This window comes from Carettochelys insculpta, chromosome 9 (assembly GCF_033958435.1).
Source record: "Carettochelys insculpta isolate YL-2023 chromosome 9, ASM3395843v1, whole genome shotgun sequence".
Classification (NCBI taxonomy): Eukaryota; Metazoa; Chordata; order Testudines; family Carettochelyidae; genus Carettochelys; species Carettochelys insculpta.
In genome coordinates this window covers 21,257,535-21,277,918 of record NC_134145.1, presented here as the reverse complement: position 1 = coordinate 21,277,918, position 20,384 = coordinate 21,257,535, and the positions used below count along the sequence as shown (strand labels likewise).

The 20,384-nt window shown below is 44.3% G+C and overlaps 1 protein-coding gene across 2 annotated transcripts in view; it reads left to right on the top strand.

Moving 5' to 3' along the window:
- The first annotated feature begins 760 nt into the window (after positions 1-760).
- The window catches only part of ANKRD13C (ankyrin repeat domain 13C), a 77,591-nt gene continuing 57,967 nt past the window's right edge, over positions 761-20,384 (top strand). For both annotated transcript variants that reach the window (XM_075003512.1, XM_075003511.1), the window contains exon 1: positions 761-1,333. In XM_075003512.1, coding sequence (XP_074859613.1) covers positions 973-1,333 — 361 coding nt within the window. In that variant the 5' untranslated portion in view covers positions 761-972. The remainder of the gene's footprint in view (positions 1,334-20,384) is intronic.

The window sequence follows — 20,384 nt, the reverse complement described above, 5'->3', positions numbered from 1 at the left end:
CTGAAGGAGGGTTAAGGGGAGGCTTCAAAATAAGGTGCTATTTCAACATTTGGCACTGTTTCCATGGTGCCAAATGCCCGAAGAGCCTATTTCAAAATCAATTCAAAATAAGACAATTTGTGCTGTGCACATTGCATATCTTATTGTGAGTGTAGGGGGCCCTGGAGACGTAGCTGTGGAGGGTCGGGGGGCCTAGCCGCAAGTTTAAAGGTTGGGTGTTTTTTACCGGTTTGTAGGCTGGTTACCAGCACAAGGACTTGAACTGCAGCCCCAGCCGCACCTAAGCGCGTCCACGGCTTTTTCAGAGGACCTGGTCCCCGCACCAGGGCCGCAAGCGCTGGCTGCTGTCTGTCTGAGGCCCCGACCGAAGCTGGACGGGCCTGAGCGGCGGAGGCTGGAGCTGGAAGCCCGGGGGCGGGGGGTGCGAGGAGCAACTGACCCAAACTGTAAACGTTGCACGTAACAGAAACCGCTTCACGTCCGGGGAGGCCACAGCACGGCCCCACTCCAGCATCTCTGACCAAGCCGGGACTGGCGCACCGGGGCCCGCTCCCGTCCTCCCGGCCCCCTCACTCGCAGCCAATGGCCGGCTCTGCAGGAGGAAGACGCGACCCCGCCCCTCGCCTAATCCCCTCACCGTGGCGCCGGTGCCCGAGCCGACTTCCCCGCCCTAGCCGGGTCGCGGCGCTCGCGCTCTGTGGCCGTTGTTCCCACCCGCCGCTTCCTCTCTCGCGAGATCGCTTCAACAAGATGGCGGCGCGGTCGGGCCGCTGAGCGGAGAGGCTGGAGGGTGGGAGGCTGTCGGATCCCCTGAGCCAGTGGGGCCGGGCTGTTCCCGGTGGGGGATGTTGACGGGACGGGACTGGCCGCCGCGGCTCTGAGCTCCTCGTCCCCCCGCAGCGGCTCCGGCTGCCCCCGGCTGCGGCGTGTGTCCCTGGCGGGGCCCCCCCGTCCCCGGGGCCGCCGCTGGCGATGACCGGGGAGAAGCTGCGCTCACTGCGCCGGGACCACAAGCCCAGCAAGGAGGACGGGGATCTGCTGGGGCCCGGCGAGGAGGAGGCGGCAGTCGCGCCCGGAGGCGTCTTCACCGGCAGCCGTGGGGGCAGCGGCAAGGGCGGCCGCGCCGGGGGCCACCGTATCTTCAGCAACCACCACCGGCTGCAGCTGAAAGGAGCCCCGGGGGCCCCCGCCGCCCCGCCAGGACTCAGCCCTGCCGCGGAGCCCGACAAGTGCCCGGCGCACTTCCCGGTGCACGAGTGCGTCTTCAAGGGGGACGTGAGGCGGCTCTCGGCACTGATCCGCACGCAGGGCATCGGCCAGAAGGACAGCCACGGTGAGTGCTGTCCTCAACCCACGCGCCTGCCCGTCCCGTCGAGCCCTTTCCTGCCGGGAAAGACTCGTCCTAGCCCACTCAGGGAGAGCCCCCCCCCATCCTTTCTGTACTTGGCTCTGGGAGCTGCCGGAAGGACAGGCGGAATGGGTGCCACTCCCCCACGACGTACAGCACTCCTCTTTTTTTTCCTGAGGACTGTTTCTCTGGACATTCCCCACTGCCCTCTCACCTGTCATCTACAAACAAGGCTTCTCCTGCAATGTAGTTAATACCTGGCACATGGAGCCAAAGAATAACTATAGGGCCAACAAGAGACATTTCCCTTCTATATCCCACTCCCATCCTACTCCCGGTACTTCCTGTGAGGAGATTTTCCACCTGTCTCTGGACCCAGAGCAAAAGTTTATATCCGTGGTGGGCAACATAGGCTAGTTAGTGGACTGCATGAGTGTCCTTCTGGGGTAGGATGTTTTTTCCTAGTTGCAACTGAACTGTAGCAATGTTTTGACTGGATGCAGCGGGAGTCTATAGCTCTGCCAGTTAGTATGGTGTGTAATCAGCATGCACCTCATTTCAGGTGCCTTTGCTTTACATGTATGTCACTGTAGTAATATTGGTAGGATAAGAGCGAAGAACACCAAAACCAGTAGAATCTGGCAACCCTGCATGTGAGCAATGGGCAGTGGAATCTGGCAATGTCTCTGAGCCCACACATCGAATCCCAATAGACAGCAGGCTGCTGTCCACTGGTTTATATGATCAACTGTGGCAAGGGCTTTAGAGGGATGGTTCCCCTCTCCCATATGCTCCTTTGGATGAGCATTTATTTACATTCATGGGATATGTCAGATTAATGAGGAGATATTTCCACCCCCACTTCGTATATAGGGCAACTCCCCCATTCCTTCCCATCTGTCTAAGGGATACATTACCTCTTCTTCCATTTTCCTCCCTAGAAAAAACCTTTCTAGATGTGAAACAACAGGATCAGTCAGTAGGATGGTGACAGTGTGTTTCTTAATTTTCCTCCCCATATACTAAGGGAAGAGTCTGTTCAGGCAACCTATGACATTACCCACATACACTTTGATGAACAGCTTTGTCCCCTAAATTCTCTAATTTGGAGGTACCTTTTATATTTCTTTGCTCTGAAAGCTACCTCTCCTGGTTTGCTCATACAGAGCATCCAGCATTTAGATTACTGTTATACTGTAAGATTACTCCAGCTAGTCCCCTTGGACTACACTGTAGAGGAACACTAGCAAATTCCCAGTCTCAGAAATGTTTGTCTTGGGCTGCCCAGCACTTTCCTGGACTATACAACCTCATATAAAGTCCAACATTTCATTAATAGAAAATGACACACACACAAAACCCGTTGTTCCAAATGGAGCTTTCCTGTCATTTCAGTTCAAACACACTGGTCTAGAATAGCATTTCTCAGGATCTGCAAGGGTACTACAGGGAGTCCCCAGGCCCTCTTGGTTAACTCTTCCCCCGTTCCCCCAATGCCTCTAGAGTGTCGGGGAACAGTGGTCAAAAAGCAACTCCGATGGCTTTTGTTGGTACAGCACAGCCAAAGCTTAGGCAGGCTCCCTACCTGCCCTGACTACATGGCTCCTGAATGTGGCTGCTAGGAGTCTGCAATGAGGCTTTGCACACTGCCCCTACTTCAGTTGCCAGTTCTGCAGCTCCCATTGGCCAGGAACTGTGGGGGTGGTACCTTAGGTTGCAAGGGGCCAGCTGGTGGCAATTTTTGGGAGCTGCAGTAAATGCTGCCAGGACCCTGCAACCCAACCCTCATCACCAGCCCAGAGTCCCCTCCTGCTGCCAAACTCCTTTCCAGAGCCTCCAGTGTCCCACCCACACCTCAGCCTATTGCCCTAGCCCTGACCCCACCCACCTCATCTCCAGCCCCACTCCAGAGCCAGTGCCTCCAGCCTGCTATCCCAGCTTAGTGAAAAAGAGTGAGGATGTGGGAGATGGAGCGGGTGGGGGGAATAGAGCAGGTGGTGGTGTAGGGCCTTGCAGAAGGGGTGGAGCTGGGGTGGGAAAAGATCAGATGCAGTAGAGCTTTGGGGGAAAGGAAGCAGAATGGGGTTGGGATCTGGGACTGGTGAGGGGGCCTGTTTTGTGTATGACAATTTTTTAAATCAAAATCGTGGTCTTCAAGATGCTAAGGTTGGAGAACCACTGGTCTAGATAAAACAATAAAAACAAGTTTATTTGCAACAGAAAAAAATTGTTCATAAGTAATGAAGCATAAAACTCAGAATTGGTTGAAAAAATAAAAGTGTATCTCAACTAATGCCTTGCTTTACCAGCAAAGGTGAATTCAAAGCGAAGGTTCTTCACACAGTATATTTTAATAGTCTTAGGCTATGTCTACCTGAGAAGCCTCTGTCAACAGAAGTGATTGTCTGAAGGGATTTCCAGGCAAACTTCTGTTGACAGATTGCGTCTACACATAAAAGCATATTGAAAGAGCAATCTGCTCTGTCAACAGACAGCAGCCAATCTGCCTGGCCCTCTGTCCATAGAACGGCTGACTGGAAACTTTGCAAACAGGGCTGCCTGGGGAACTGGAAGCCCTCTCTGTTGACAAAAAAGGCCTCAGAGTGTCTTCATGGCTGCTTGGTCGACACAACACTGTTGAGAGAGGCATTATACCTAAACGGTGTAATGCTGCCTGCGGATTTGCTGGGTTTTGTCGACAAAGCTCATTTTGCGTATAGATAGCCTGGGATTTTTTTTGCGAAAAAAAGCCCAATTTTGCTCGGAAAAGCCTCTCACGTAGATGTATCCTTACAGTCTGGACCTTTTGGTCAGGATCTCTTCCCCAGTCCAAAGCTGTTCACTTTATTCTTCAGCTTTTGCAGGTGCAGTGGATAGAAAGCAAGGAGAAATTATTTGGGGGCATTTTCTTTTTCTCTGAACATGCAATGTTGCCACATATTTTACCAGGACAGTAATGATCAGCACGTTGAGAGTTTTCAGATGTTACCTCTGAAAATGCAGAAAGTTGTTTATGGCAAGAGGGTCCTCAGAGAAGGGTTTAAACCCCACCCTATGACTTTTGAAAATGGATAGAAGGTGGAAACTCCCCTTCTCTATAATTCTCACGGTGCCCAGCAACTGTGAGAAAGGTTACTTTATAAAAATGCGTTGGATACTGCTGAATGAAGATTGTGTAGGGTTACAGTTGTTAAGAACTGCTTTGTAAATATCTCTTTATCAAATTTGTGGAGGAGATGCCTGATTGATTGTTTCCTACCAATAAAGTGAATAAGAAAACTGGCCAAGGGCAAGTCATGCCTGACCAACCTGATTGTCTTGGCTCTGTGAATGTGGGGAAGGTTGTGCATGTGATATACTTGGACTTCATCAAAGCTTTTGTTATGATCTACCACAGTATCCTTGCCAGCAAGGTAAAGTAGTATGGATTGGATAAATTGAGTTGGGTAGAAAGCTGGCTAGATGTTCGGCCTCAACAGGTCGTGATCGCTGGCTCTGTCTGATTGGCGTCCAGTATCAAGCAAAGTACCCCAAGGGTTGGTTCTGAGTCCAGTTTTGTTCAACATATCTGTAAATGACATGAAGGAGAGGGTAGATTGCACCCTCAGCAAATTTTAAGGTGACACTAAACTAGGGGGAGAGGTTTGTCATACCCCCATAAAAGTGGGCTAAGGCAGGCTCCCTACCTGCCCTGACTCCATGGCTCCTGAATGTGGCTGCCAGGAGGTTACAACGAGGCTTTGCACACTGCTGCCACTTCAGCTGCAAGTTCTTCAGCTCCCATTGGCCAGGAACTGTGGGGGTTGTACCTTAGGTTGCAGGTGGCAATTTTTGGGAGCTGCAGTAGATGCTGCCATATGGGAACAGGCTGTCAAGTGTCCTGTTTAAGGAGTAGTGGGATTGGGACAGTCCAGAACTTGGAGTAAAATTATGGAGATATTTCCCTAGGATGCTTTTTTTTAATACAGAGCCACTGGATTGGCTAAAAGCAATGGGGTTTAGTAGAAGAAAATCTTAGTGCCAGTTCTCTGTATTGGACCAGTCTCCTTTCCCTTTTGGTGAGCCCCTCATCTTGCCTACTCCATTGATAGTAAATTACTTTCAAGCTTCCTACTGCAGTTTGTCAGGATAGGTCTTTGGGGGGATACGTTCTTTTCCAGTTCTGTTCCAAATAGAGTCCCTGATGCTATTCTTCTGCTGTTTATTTCTGTGGTAGTGCACTATTGTTTTTCTATAGCTATCTCTTTGCAAAAGTAGGATTGGTTCTCTTCCGCTCCTACCCCCCTCGTCCAACAGAAGAGAGTGGAGTCTTTCATCCTGAAACTATTGATTTAAGCACAGTTTAATGAATTACATTGTAGTGTAAGGTGAAAAGCTTCCAAAATGTAACATCTTTTCACATGCTTATAACTTGCTGAAGTTCCATGTTTGATATATGTCCAGACATGAATTTGTTCAGTTTTGGCTAGGGAAAAACTTTAAATTAGTCAAGTGTTGCAAGTCACATGGTTGGAGACTTGCGTGGAATAGTTTAGACAGAGGTATTTTTCCTCAGCTGAAGGACACTTTGAGTATTTGTAACTTAAACTCTTGCATGCAACAATTCTCCAAAAATATTCTTTAATATTGTGGTTAGGAAAAAGGAGGGTATGTGGGGGAAAAATATGAGGATTTGTTTTTAATTGCAAGGATCAGACCTGTAGCTTATGATGTATACTTGGCAAATGCTAAATGGTTTTAAATAACATAACAATAAAAATAACAATAAACAAGTGTGCTAGCACCCTAGTTATCTAACCTAGTAGAACATGGTTTGTAGCAGTATCATAGCTATGGCACAGCTGAAGACTTACCACTTTCCCTAATTAATAAGATTTGAACTTTCAAAGCCTGATCAAGGTCCTTTAATAGTATTATACACAATAAATTATTAATTTAAAAACAACTAAATGAAAAATTAAATCAGGATGAAAATGCAGAAGTAATGTCCTTTTCTGTTTTTGTTTAGCTTCAGCTAAACACCAGTACATTACTATTCATGTTGTAGAATTCAAGGCATAAAACACAGGATAACTTTGTCTATACCAGCCCCCCACTTTGGAAAGGGGGATGCTACTGAGGCGATGCAAAGAATATGCAGCATCTCATTAGCATAATGGCAGCTGCGGCACCTCGAAAGCGCCTCTTTGATCATGTGCAACTTGTCTACACGGTGTCCTTTTTGAAAGGATGCCACATACTTCGAAATCCCCTTATTCCCCTTTCGAAAAGGATCCCATGTAGATGAGCTGCGCGCGATCAAAAGCATCGCTTTTGAAGTGCCATGGCTGCCATTATGCTAATGAGGTGCTGCATATTCATTGCACTGCCTCATTAGCATAGCCCAAAGTGTCTCAAGCATCCCCCTTTCAAAAGAGGGATGCTAGTGTAGACATAGCCCATGTGTCAGTTGACAAAGTTGGAATTTCAACTGAAGTTAATTCTTATTTCTGAGACTTCAACAAAACAGGTTTAACTTTGCATTAATGTTAGTTTCATTTTTCTAGTCTAACCATATGTGAAGCACTTACCAAGTAAAATTATTAAACACTATTTCTGGCTTGAAGAATTGTAGTTGGCATCAGACTCCCACTTATGATCTGCCAGTAATATAGACCACCGTTGCTCACCAATTAAATTTCAGATATTGTGCTTTCTCCCATTCTTCCTTGTAAACATTTGTAAAGTTCTTTTCTTATCTTTCTTCAGATTCTCCTCTAAAATGTTCCTTTCTGTGATCCCTACAGCACACTTTGGAGGTCGGCAGCAGTCTCAGCACGCCACCAGCCTTTCATATAATTATTTCCTTGTATTTCCCCATCTGTTGGTTTCCACCTGTTGTTTCCTGTGTTATTCTTGGATAATAAGCTTTTTGGAAAAGAGACAGTTTTTTTGTCTGTGCAGTGCTAGTGTATAGTAGGCTGTGACTGGCTGTGCACTACATTAATACAAATAATTCCAAAGCAAGTTTGTAGTGCAGTTTAAAAAAATTCTTTGTCCACTCTGCTGAGGTAAGACTGCTAGGAACAAATGTTGTTGTTCCTAGAACCCTTTTATTTATTGTGTGGACAAGTCCTAAAAAGCCAGATCAGTTTTATCTTAAATTTGAAGTGTTGTGATTAAGTAAATAGAGGATAAATGTAGGAAAATGTGGGAGGGAGGAGAAGTGCACTGGATCTGCCTGTACTTACAAGATCTGCAGGTGCCACCATGGAGGTTGACTCTACATATACAAATTTTAAGGTACATCTTTATTCAGCTTTACAGGCTCTCGGTAACTTTCTTTGTGGTTCTTTGCTTGTGTGAGATGTTTTATTATTTCAAAAACCTGAGTTTGTTGTCAAAATCCTGTCCATGTTTCTTTATTGCTATGCTTATATATGCTTTGTGGCAGAATTCATAAAAATGGCATATTTCATCATGTTAAAGGAAAAAGATGGATTTTTGTGATGACCTGCTCCCTGAAAACCATTAGTTTCTTTAAACTGCAACATCTTAAGAATGAATCAAAAGAGTATATATACTTGACCGTGCAACTAGAGCTTTTTAATCTCTACTCGTACAGGTTCTGGATTATGCATGCATTCTTTTAAAAATGTTTTGTACGTGCAAACTCTGAAACCTAAAACGTGCACGTGCAATAGGGCTAGCTTGGATGAGCCCCTGACCCCCCCCCACCCCCCCCCACCCCACCCCACAAAAAAAAAAAATCTGATCCTAAACTGTATAAAGAATCAATAACTAGTGAACTTCAGTCTCTTAATTTGGTCTATTAGTTGTTTTATGAAGACATAGAAAATAACTTAATTTTTCTCTTCTTTCCAAACTCTTTAACACTAATACATACAACAGTCACTTGAAATTTATATAATTATTTATGTAATATTATGTATGTAAGTAGTTAGCACAAATTAACTTCTTGTCCTAAAAGTTTATGCATGTCAGAGCCTTAAATTACAAAAATATAAAAGATCCTGTAACATTTTCTAAACTTGGCACCATTAAAGAACTTGTAGTATTATTTGCATAATGTACATGACAGTTCTTAGGACAACTGCAGTGGTAGCTGCACAAATAAAATGTGCAATGAGAATGAATCTGATTTGATAATCTGTATTTTCCTTAAGTAACTGAACCTAAAAAAGAGCTCTGAGTTCAAAAGCTTGTCTGACTCATCAACAGAATTTGGTCCAGTTAAAGATTCCACCTCACCCACTTTGTCTTTCTAATTTCCTGGGATCAGTACAGCTTTAACAATACTGTGTAGTATGACTTTGTCGTAAGGTTGGTATTTTTCTCTTTCAACACACTTCCCACTTCTTCTAACTTGCATCAAATCCAAGGATTATTGCATTAGGCTTCGTATGATAATATGCTATTTTAATTTCCTTTGTTGTGTTACTCTAATAATAGACTGTTTAGTATTTGTCCCTTTTGTGTATGTAGTCTGTAAATAGCAAGGGCATTTACAAAGACTTCATATTTCATAAGACACTTGGTTGGTGTTTCTATAATAGAATAGATTCTGTTATAATACAGTAAACTCTTTTATATCCTGCAGCCCCAGGACTGGAAGGTTGCTGGATATTCAAATATTCTGTATGAGGCGTACCTAGCAACGTATAACACTGAAGAAAAACAAATTAGGTATTAAGATACAAATAAAAATGTATGTGGAGTATGTTATTTACCAACAATGCTATTGTATACTGTAAACTCATATTCTACAGTAATCCCTTGGTTTATGCGGAGGTTGTGTCCTGGGCAGCCTCCACATAAATTGAATTTTGCATAAATTGGGAGTGGGGATGGCTGGGGGAATGGGCAGCCATGTAACTCCTAGTTTCTCCCAGCTGCATGCCTGCTGAGCTCTCCCAGCTGGAGTGTGCCTGGGTCTGGAGAGGGGTGGTGATTTCCATATGTACTTTGCATTAATGCGAGTTAAGCGCAAATCAAAGTCATACTTCTCAAGGGTTTACTGTATTTGTTGCCACTGCCGGTTAAACTCTGTTTTGTTGCTGTTAAATGAAGTAATGAAATGTGGTAGGTTATGGTTAAAATGCCAGTTATTTGAAAACTCTGGATGATAAAACACCAGTTAAAACAGAGTTTACTGTACAGATTTTACAGTAGTGACACATATGTTAATGCTCAAATAGTGTTTAATAAAAATTAAGCGAGCCAGTACTTTGAAGTTTTAAACATCTGAGTTGCCGCGGGAGAGGGGAAATTTGCTTAATAAAGTGCTGCATATTCTCCACAGCACTTCATTAATAAACTCCCAACACCCTACTTACCATCCTCCCTTCAAAGTAGGGAGGTAGTGTAGACAAGCCCTAAGCTAAATTACTCTTACTATACTGCTCTTACAGATATTTTCTGGTCAGTGTTAATTTTATATTAGGATTTCTAAAAATGGGTAAAGTTTTAGGCTTTCATAGCTGTCAACTAGTTGTAATTAGATTGTAGCAATCCTAACGCTTTCCTGCTTCCAGTTATGTGGAATCTAATTTTGATATTTTTAATTCAAATCCCATGGCTACTAAGACTGATCGTAAGACCGAGACTTTGCAGTTTACATGTATTAGGGGAAATCTGTGAAACACAAAATGGTCCTCAACAGTTTTGACATTTTATCAGCTTGAGACCTACAATGACCATGATGGAACTTAATGCAGTTCTGTTAAACCAAAGTCAGGAACCCATAGGCTGTTGAAGTTGCCAATGGTGGTACTCTGCCGAAAGCTGTTCAGTGGCTGGTTTTCAGTAATGATCTGTTAAAACTAGTTACTTTTAATTCATACTCAAAAAAAGGCTGCCAACCCCTGCTCTTGGATTAAGTTACGAAAGAAAGCATTTTTGAACCATGGGGAGAGAACAGGATCTCTTGGGTTAGTTAAGCTCTTTGGAGACAGGGACAGCCATTTATGTTAGTACAGTGGCAAGGGCCAACCTCGCTGTTCTAATTTTATGATGTTGGTTGACTTCTTTCAACCTCGTTGAGGTCTTTCCAGGTCAGAATTGAGGCACACTGACTGGAAAGTATGGAGAAAGTGTGTGGGGACCATTCTGTGGGGACCAAAATAGGAGACTTCATCTCTAAGGACTACTGCCCAGAACTTCTCATGAACACTTAGATTCAGGCAATAACGAGTGCATACTTTTACACAGCTTCTTGCTGTTGTCAGATATTTTTGTAAGTAAATCCTTTAGTTTGTGTGCTAGCTTTTAATATCTTAGTTTTGGTCTTCGTTTTTGAACTTGCTTTCAAAATTGCAAATGAGTATAAAGTATTCTAACCGTCTTTTTAAGATGCTTCAGTTTGGTGGCACTGATATAAAAAGATACATCACATTCTTGAAATGACTCAACTTCACAGCCACTTCCCTTGTGTCCTCTTCAAACCAATTTACCACCACAGCCCCATTTAAGAGTATCTTATCTTGTGAGATGTTCCAGTATTTTTAATATTTAAAAAAAGCACTTTTTGTCTGATTTCTTTAATTTATTAGTGCTGTGCATGTTGAGTAGTAAGAGAGGTAGCCGTGGTAGTCTGTACTCCAACAAAACAAAACATAGGTGCTGTGTGCATGATCTAGTATTATCAGATGCTTAATTTCAAACTATAGCTTTTTAAGTAAATACTCCTCAGTGTTTAAGCAATGCATTCACATTCTTATATTCATTTGGAAAACTAGGTATCTAGCCTAAATGGACTTGATTTAAAAAAAAAAAAAAAAAAAAAAAAAAGGATGGGTGGGTGGGTGAGCTAAGGCCCTCAATTTTGGCCAGATATCAACATACTTTTGAATGATAGTGCTTTAAAAAAAATACTCAGCTGTTTCTCAGAGTGAAAGATTCTAGACTCCATCCTCTCCCATCTCCAAGCAACCCCTTTTCAACTTATAGTATCAAATAATGTGCTGTTTGTGCACTTCATTAAATATTTTACATTGTTAGGTTGGTGTTGATACATTTTTTAGTGTTACTTGCATCTCTCGCTTATATACTATTTTACATTTGCATTCACTCTTCTCATAATAGACCATAATGTTTCTTCATAACCTTCTGTGTCTTCCTGTGTTGTGCTTTGTGTTGTTTTCTCCTTTTTCCCTTACTTATCTCCTTCATGACTCTCCTCCTCTACCAAACAGTCTGCTAAACAGTCTGTCTTACCCCATCAGTGTTCCCTTTCCCTCCATGCTCCTCTGCCCACAGAAATGCAGGCCATGCATCCCATGTCCAGAAGACTGAGGATCAGTATGAAAGAGTGGTGGCCTTGTTGTTCTGCGGCAATGCCCAGGTGAGAAGCCAAGGTATTTTTCCAAACAAATTGCTGTCAAAGGTGAGGGTACTGGGGTTCCTGTTAAAGTACCGTTCCTGGATTTTTCTTAAGAGCTTCAGCCTCTGTCCGCTAAATTGGAGAATTTTTCTCTGTTTTAACCCTGATTTTCCTCATTCTAGAACCTCCTAATTTTTGTAATGACAGGCAAGAATCTGTTACTTTACCTCTCCTCTAGCTTCCTGGCTAATGTGGCATGTATGTCTCATTTCCTTGTCATCCCTCATATGTCATATCAACCTGTTCTCTTATCTTGTAGCTAGGTTTGCACTATCTTTGGGGCAGGGATTGCGCTTAGGTTTGTACAGTGCCTAGCATAATCCTGCTTCCTCATGGAAGCTCCTTGTCACCAGCACAGTTCAAATAATAAGAGCCATTTTCTACTCTTCCACAGTCTTTCATTTATGTTTTAAGTCCCTTTCCCTGTCAAATTACTCTGGGAAGGCTCTCAGCAATCACTGGTAGAATGAAATGGGTCAGAATTCTGAATAGCAAGAAATGCAAGTTTAGTGTTAGGTTTTGGTTTCAATAAAAAAGATACACATCAATAGAATAACTAAATATGTTCAGTTAAATGCAAAAATACAGCAACATTAGGTTGCTCAAAGTCATGAGCAAATTTAAAAAGGTAGGTTCCAATACATTGATCCAGTAACAATGTTGTGTATACTTCATAGTACATACTTCATGACAGAACTACATAATATGCTACATGTTGTGATCCAAAGGCATCTTGATGCCATTTAGCAGAGGGAACAGCAGTTTAATTTCTTCCTGATATGAGGCATGGGGGGGACATCATCAGGGTGGGGTGGGAGCATGTGATGTCTCTACATGACCATCCATGTGATTCTGCCCCAGCCTAAGGTCCCTACGCTCTTCTCTTCTCCGTGGAGAAAAGACCAGAACCCTCCCCTGTACTTCCATGGAGCTATGTCTTCTCCGACTTTGTAGCATGTTGGTCCTGTTGAGGTTGGTGGCTCTGCTCTTTTCCTAGCTGCAAAGGGCAACAGAGCATAGGGAAAGGAGCAGAATGCCGTCAGCGACTCCAGCAGCTGTACTGCTCCCAGTTCCTCTTTTGCATCCTCCCAGCACTGCTCTCCTGAGAGGCAACTCCATGGAGGGATTTGGGATGGTGTGGTGTCTTTCCAGTATTCCATACTGGTTATAAATAGCTTGCTGGAACAGTGTAACAGACCTTACCAACCACTTTCTTACTGGTACACTATGCTGGCTTACTTTAACTTCCAGGGGACAGGATGCTTAGGGTTTTACAGGGATCTTTGTAGATCACGGATATGCATAATAATCCACTAAAGGCTATAGCAAGCCAACAGCCAGCTGGTTGTCATAATAATTTCAAAATATATGTGATATTTAAGGAATTGTGTATCTGTGCTGGAAATTGTTCTCTAAACCTTGGAGTCAAGGCAGGTAAACAGAAGGTGACATGTCTAAGGCTACAGCTGTACTACCAAATAAATTCAGTTTTACTAAATTCAGTGTTCTATAATGGTGGGTTTTATAAATTTGACCTCACTTCCCACAAGTCGAGTTAGTGCTGCCAAACTAGAGTGGCCAAATATCGACTGTTGCAGCAGTGCATTGTGGGAACCTATCCCACAGTTCCATCAGCCCTGCTTTCTGTGCCCTCCCCCCAGGCCCACCTGCACCCCCACCGCTGGCAGTGCTCACCCTGCTGCCTGTTTCCTGGTTACCTGCAGCTGTGGGGGAGCCAGAAAACTGACCAGTGCTCTGCCTGGCTTGGGGGAGTCCAGAGCCAGGTGCTGCGCTCGTCAGTTTTCTGGCTCCCACGAGTGGCAGGCAGCTGTGATCCAGGTGCAACAGCACCAGTCAATCTCCGGAGGCTAATGAACTCAATTCAAACACATGAGGCTTCCACTATCAAAACAAAAAGCAGTCAAGGAGCACTTTAAAGACTAGCAAAATAGTTTATTAGGTGAGCTTTCGTGGGACAGACCCACTTCTTCAGACCATAGGTCTGGCTATGGTCTGAAGAAGTGGGTCTGTCCCACGAAAGCTCACCTAATAAACTATTTTGCTAGTCTTTAAAGTGCTACTTGACTGCTTTTTGTTTTGATAGTGTATAGACTAGCGTGGCTCCCTCTCTGTTAGTATTCATGAGGCTTCCACGTTAGCCTTCATTCAAACTGTTAAATTCGGACTTGACGCTGCACCCACCCGGTTCCAGCGATATTATGCTATTGGTATTAGTGCTCCCTAAAGCAAGCTAATGGCATTTACAGTGAAGACAGGCACTTGGTGCAGTTGAACTAACTGCCTTAAATTTGAGTTTATCTTGTAGTGTAGACATAGGCTAAGCCTAATCCCTTTGTGGTATTATCCAAGAGACACTTATGTGACATTTTGTCTGCTTCACAGGTCTGCTTGCGTTCAGATCCAAAATACAAATAAAGAAGTTTTCAAGAAGAAATAAAATAGCAGGCTGGTAGCTTGTTTTGATACTGAGGCAATGAATTGTTGGAGCATATATGGGAGCCTGGGGAGGAGCATATCCCTCTGTATCTTCTCCATTGGGGAGGCAAGCAGACAGTGCTGCTTTTCTTACAAACAGGAGACTGTAGCCAAGCCTGGGTGTAACATGCTGGAAGGATTTTGGAAGAGCTTTTGAGCTGTAAGACATGACAGTAATTAGTTAAATCTAGGTTCTAGAATGCATTATCTTTTATTTTATATGCTGCCTTTTACAGTTAAACCAGCCCTATTCAGGACTCTCTCTGGCAACATCTGGTCTGGTGGGACCAGGGATGTTGCTGGACCAGAGAGCAGCTGGGAGTCCAGCAGCAGAAGGACAGTGGCTGTGAGCTGGCTCAGGACTGGGAGTGGAGCCTGGTGGCCAAGGGTTAGTGGCCAAGGAAGGTATCCTAGGAGCAGGGGCCAGCAGCCAGGGGGATATTGACCTTCCATGGTCTGGCAAACTCCCTCGTTTGGGACTGATATGGTCCAGATGGTGCAGGACCAGGGAAATCCAATTGTATTTGCAATATTTCTACTTGCTGTTATAAGATTCTCTCCATAAAGAAACTTTTGTTTGTGTCCACTATAAACATACCTAAAGTGCTGTGTATTAAATAGAGTTATGTAAGGAATAACTGGTAAGCTCAGGGTACTGGTTCTTTGGGAGTGGTGAATCTGTGAATTTTGTGAGTGTTCAGTGGACCAGGGGCTGGATGCTGCTGGGAGCTGCTTGGAGGACTCGGGAATTGAAGCGTGCCTGTTGCTACCCAGTCTAGAAGGCAATGCAGCCTACAAAAGGCTAAGGGTATGTTACACTACCAAGTTTTGTCAAAGAAACTAATGTTGGCATTCAGAAGTTGCCCCCAAAAGTTGCCAGTGTGTGTTTACATTTGCTTCTTCTATTGACAGATTGTGTCTGTATTTTTAGCTTTCTTGTTGACAGTGGGAGCAATGCTCTGTTGGTATGTGTCAAGACCATTAGGCATTATGGGGCCATGGAACAGAACAGAGGGCATCTTGGTAGTATGCAAAACATTTTGTCTGGCACCAATTTGTTCATGGCCTTCTGATGTCCTTTCATACCTCCCCCGCCCCCCAATTGCTGTATTCTGCTGTGCACCTGCAATGTTCCTTCTGCAGTAAGAGAATTGCATCAGAACAAGAAGTCCCATGGTACCCTATAGACTAACTGATATTTTTGAGCATAACCTGTCGTAGGTGAAGACCCACATCATCAGATGCACGAGTCTGAGGCGGTGTTCAGAGGACTGTTTAAAGCCGGGGGGGGGGGTCCCAGTAAAAGGGAGGGCCACAGCTGACAAGGTCTCTTCAGTCAGGGTGGAAATGGCCCATTATCAGCAGTATAAATCGAGAGGAGAAAAAACAAGTCAGATCAGTTGGGTGGGATGTGGCCCATTGTCAGATTCTGATGTGGAGGTGTGAAGTTCTCTGGAAGTTCACACCTCCGCATTAGTAAGAGATAGAGCTGTGTTAGTCTATATAGTCTACCAAAACAAAAAAGCAGTCCAGTAGCACTTTAAAGACTAACGAAATAATTTGCTAGGTGGTGAGCTGTAGTGGGACAGACCAACTTTTTCAGACCATAGCCATTCCAGAACAGACTAAATATTTAAGGCACAGAGAACCAAAAATAGTTACCAAGGTTGACAAATCATAAAAATTGTAATCAAGGTGGGCAAATCAGAAGAGAAGAGGGGCAGTAGGAGGACAGGAAGTCAGGAGTCAGATAAAACAAAGTATGTAAAAGAGCCCTTACAATGGGCCATGTAATTGCTGTCCTGGTTCAAACCACGTGTTAAAGTGTCGAATTTGAATATAAAAGAGTTCCCCAGTCTCTCTTTGTAGGCAATCCTTAAAGTTCCTTTTCAGTAAAATGCAGACTTTCAGGTCATTAACAGAATTAACTTCCACATTAGAATCTGACAATGGGCCACATCCCCACTGACTGATTTGACTTGTTTTCTCTCCTCTCTTGATCTATACTACTGATAATGGGCCACTTCCAACCTGACTGAATAGACCTTGTCATCTGTGGCCTTCCCTTTTACTGGGATCCCCCTCTTCAAATACTCCTCTGAAGCCCCCCGCCCCATGCATCTGATGAAGTGGGTCTTTGCTCACAAAAGCTTATGCTTAAAAATATCAGTTAGTCTAGAAGGTGCCACAGGACTTCTTGTTCTCAGAGACGCAGACTAACACGGCTACCTCTCTGACACTTTTCTCTTGCTGCTCTCTTAACTGTGGTTGATGTCATACATGGCAGTGGAGGTCATCTTGAAATTACTGACAGAGGAAGAGGACTTGGAGTCTGTGTGTGTGTCATATGGACAGCTGCAACCTGTTGTATTTCACAGTTAAAGAGCAGCTGTATGTGGTAGATTGGCACTTTTGGATTAGAGCGAAGGTCTGCCACGTGTGGCTTCTTAAAGATTTCTTTGTGGATCCTGACACTATAATTGCAAAGTAAAAAAAAAAAAAAAAGCCTTCTGATTATTTTGGATAAATAATGAGTGTCTGAAAGTCCAACAGTGTATAACTCATATCTAAATAGCAAACAATATGTGATCTTGAAATATTGGATAACTCCCCCTTTAATATGTGTACTGCCATATGATACTGTCTCTGTTTTGATTGTGTTGCAAATAAAATCTTGATCTCGAAAAGGAAGCTTGTGGCATTCCTGCTGTGAAGGGCAACATGCATTTTAAGAAAGAAAACTGAAATTAAACGTGAAATAAAACTGGCATAATTAAAGTGGGTTCCGGAATTAGTGAGGAAGATAGCAGGACAAACGCATGTAAAGTGTGAGGAAATAGAATATGTAAAATTTGTGAATGTCCTGCTGTAAACATGGATCACATTACAAATCATTGTATGTGCACTGTTTTTAAAATAGTGGTGGCAAAAAGTGTGGTTTGACATTATTTATTAAGGAATGGTTTCATATTCACATGCATTGCAGCTCTTGAATTATTGACTTTCACCAAATTGAAAAAAATAGCTGTTCTTGCTGTTTTGGTTGCTGACCCCTGGACTAGGGAAACCAGCACTGATTTGTGGGATTGCATCGTCATGCAGGTGTGGGATGAAGACTAATGACTACAGAACTTTAGTATACATAAAGAAACCTTCCTGAAGCTGTGTGTTGAGTTGAGACCCTGACCTGCAGTGCAAGGATACCAGGATGAGAAGTAACCTCTTGGTTGAGAAGCATGTGTGTGGACATTGCTCTATGGAAGCTGATGATTCCTGATAGCTATCGGTCATTTGCAAATCAGTTTGGAGTGTGGACATCTACCATTGGTGCTGTACTGCTGAAAGTATGCAGTGCAATAAATCATGTTCTGCTGTGGAGGTGGACCATGACTCTGGGAAATGCACATGATATAGTGGCTGGCGTTGCAGAGATGGAATTTCCCAACTGGGGGAGCAACAGAGGCACAAATATTCAAAGTTTAGCACCAGCTCACCTTACTACCAAGTACATCAACAGGAATGATAGTGCTGCCAGCTGCTTGTGGATCATTGTGGATATTTCACAGTTGTGAACGTGGGATGGTCTGGAAAGGTACATGACTCATGCTTTCAGCGATATTGGCTGAAAGAGAAAGCAGCAGACAGGGACTTTCTTTTCAGACCACAAAATTACAGTGGAGATCTGGAAATGCCCATTATGACCTGGCTTTCCCCTTATAGCCCTGGCTTATGAATCTGTGCACAGGGCACTTTGACAGCAATAAGGAGTGCTTTAACAGGCTGAGCAGCTGCCCCATGGTGGTCAAATGTGCCTTTGGGAGTTTTGAAGGTGAGATGCAGGTGTCTGTATCTGCAGTCTAGCTCTCACTGAGGATAGTATTACCATGATTATTAAATTTTGCATAATTTGTATGACTCTAAAAGGGAGTTGGTTTCTCAGGGGTGGACCACTGAGACACAGAGCTTGGGTGCAGAGTTTTGAGCAGCCAGACACGAGAGTTGTCAGAGGAGCTCAAAGGGCTGCAGGTAACATCTGTGAGTCTTTGAGGGTGCATTTGAAAATGAGGTACAGTGAAATAAACATAGCCAAGAACATGCCTATAAAGCCTGCACCTGGGGTCACAGTGATTGGTCTGTGAGATTGTCAAGCAGTGAATGAAAGTGTAAAACCCTTATGTAAGTGTGCCTTTATTCATCAGAAAACAGCGCACTGAAACACAATAAAACTCCCCTAACAGCTGGTAAGGGTGGCCTTGGCAAAGGGTTATAACTCACAAGTGTGCGTATAGGTTCACGTATCATAATCAGAGTTGAAGGAGAGGGTGGACTGCATTGGAAAATGAGGGCTCTCAGACTGTGAAATGGAATGTAAGTTTGACCCTTGCAAGAAATGCATCTTGGGAAGCAGCAGCATCATGGTGAGGGTAGGGGTAGCTGGTGACGGTACATACAGACAAAAATTCCATCCAGGTCTAGCAAATTTCCTTTGCAAGAACTTAGTTGTAATTATGTCACACTTGTCCACAGGCATGAAATACCCTGACAGACATCTCTCTGCTCAGGGTAAGCACAGAAACTAGGGCACGACTTTTCCTGGCTCATGGCTTTTGCCAGCTCCATATGCAGCCCACCAATGTTATTGCAAAAGTGAGTGCTGAATGGTATGGGATAGTGTCCTACAATGAGGGAAGGGAGAAAGCTGCATTGCTGTGGAGTCTGCGCCAGAAGATTTCGAAGTACTTCTCAAAAAGTGTTGATAGCCTCTCTGCAGGATTCCATTGGGAACACAGTGGGCTTGTCTACACTAGCCCCCTTCTTCGAAGGGGGCATGGTAATCGGCCCCAGCAGGGAATAGCAGTGAAGGTGCTATGATTCATATGCAGCACCTCGTTAGGCTAATTTTTGCCACACAAGCTTCAAAGTTGATAACTTCAAAGCTCCGGCAAGCTGTGTAGCTGCAGGCACTTCCAACTACCTGCACCACTTCAAAGCGCCCTTACTCCCAAAACATGTGCATTGCAGCACCTCGTTGCTAATCACCACTCTGGCTGATTACCCTGTTCCCTTTGAAGAAGGGGGCTAGTGTAGACAAGTCCACTGAGCATCAAAAACCTGCTTGGTCTAATTGAAACGTAGCTCACAGAAACACAGGCAGTCTCCTCCTTTTCCATGCTCTCAATACTGCACTCGACAAACCACAGCTGCTTCTCCTGCATCTCATCCCATGCTTCCTGGTCCTGTGAAAGTGATTGCTCAGACTGGCTATGTCTGTCAGCAGCGGAAAATGCTTCCTGGCCATCAGACACACACTGTGACCCTCTGGGTAGCCCCTGATCCTCATCTTCCTCAACTTCATCTACTAGTCCATCTTCCAGATTAGGTCTTCTGTGTGCTAACATTGTGCCCTCCAAAACATCCTAGCGGTGGAAATGGGGGAAAGCACTGAGGATCGCATCTAGCTCTTATTGCAACAGCAAGTCTTTGGCGAAGCCCAGGAGCATTGGTTTGCTTATTTGGGCTTATGGTAGGCTTGTCTGAGTACTGTAATCTTCACTGTGCACTGCATCATGTTCTGTTCATACCCCCTTTCACACAAGGATCCAGAAATGTGCCCATACACATCCCAGTTCCTATGGTTCACTCACAGCTGGGACTTAACTGATTCCTCTCCCTGTACGTTGATCAGATCCAATAGCGCCACAGCTGTTAAAGCAGAGGAGTGTTTTGTATGATGGCCAGGCATGGGCACCTGGGAGGATGCTAGGAGACCATTGCACACTGAGCCAGTCTGCAGAAAGAGGGCATAGGGTGAAGGCAGGGCGGTCCAAGTGCTTAGGCTGTGTGGGGCACTATGACATGTAAGGTCAGCCCTACATGGTGTGTACCTCATGCATTGTATCAAATACCTCAGCAGCAATGAGGATGAAACCAACAATCACTATCTTCTCCAGTGAGCTCTCAGCCAGACAATAGGAAAGTGGAATTTAAATTTCACAGGGCTTGTGAGAGGGTGGTTGGGTAACTAGCTGGTCACATGGCTGCAGAGCAGCGAAATTCAAACTGCTGACCAGAGTTGTTGACTGGGAATTGTAGGCCTCTTCCTGGAGGCCAGAAACAGCAACAAAATGCCTCAAGGAGTCTACACTGCGTGTTTGTCAA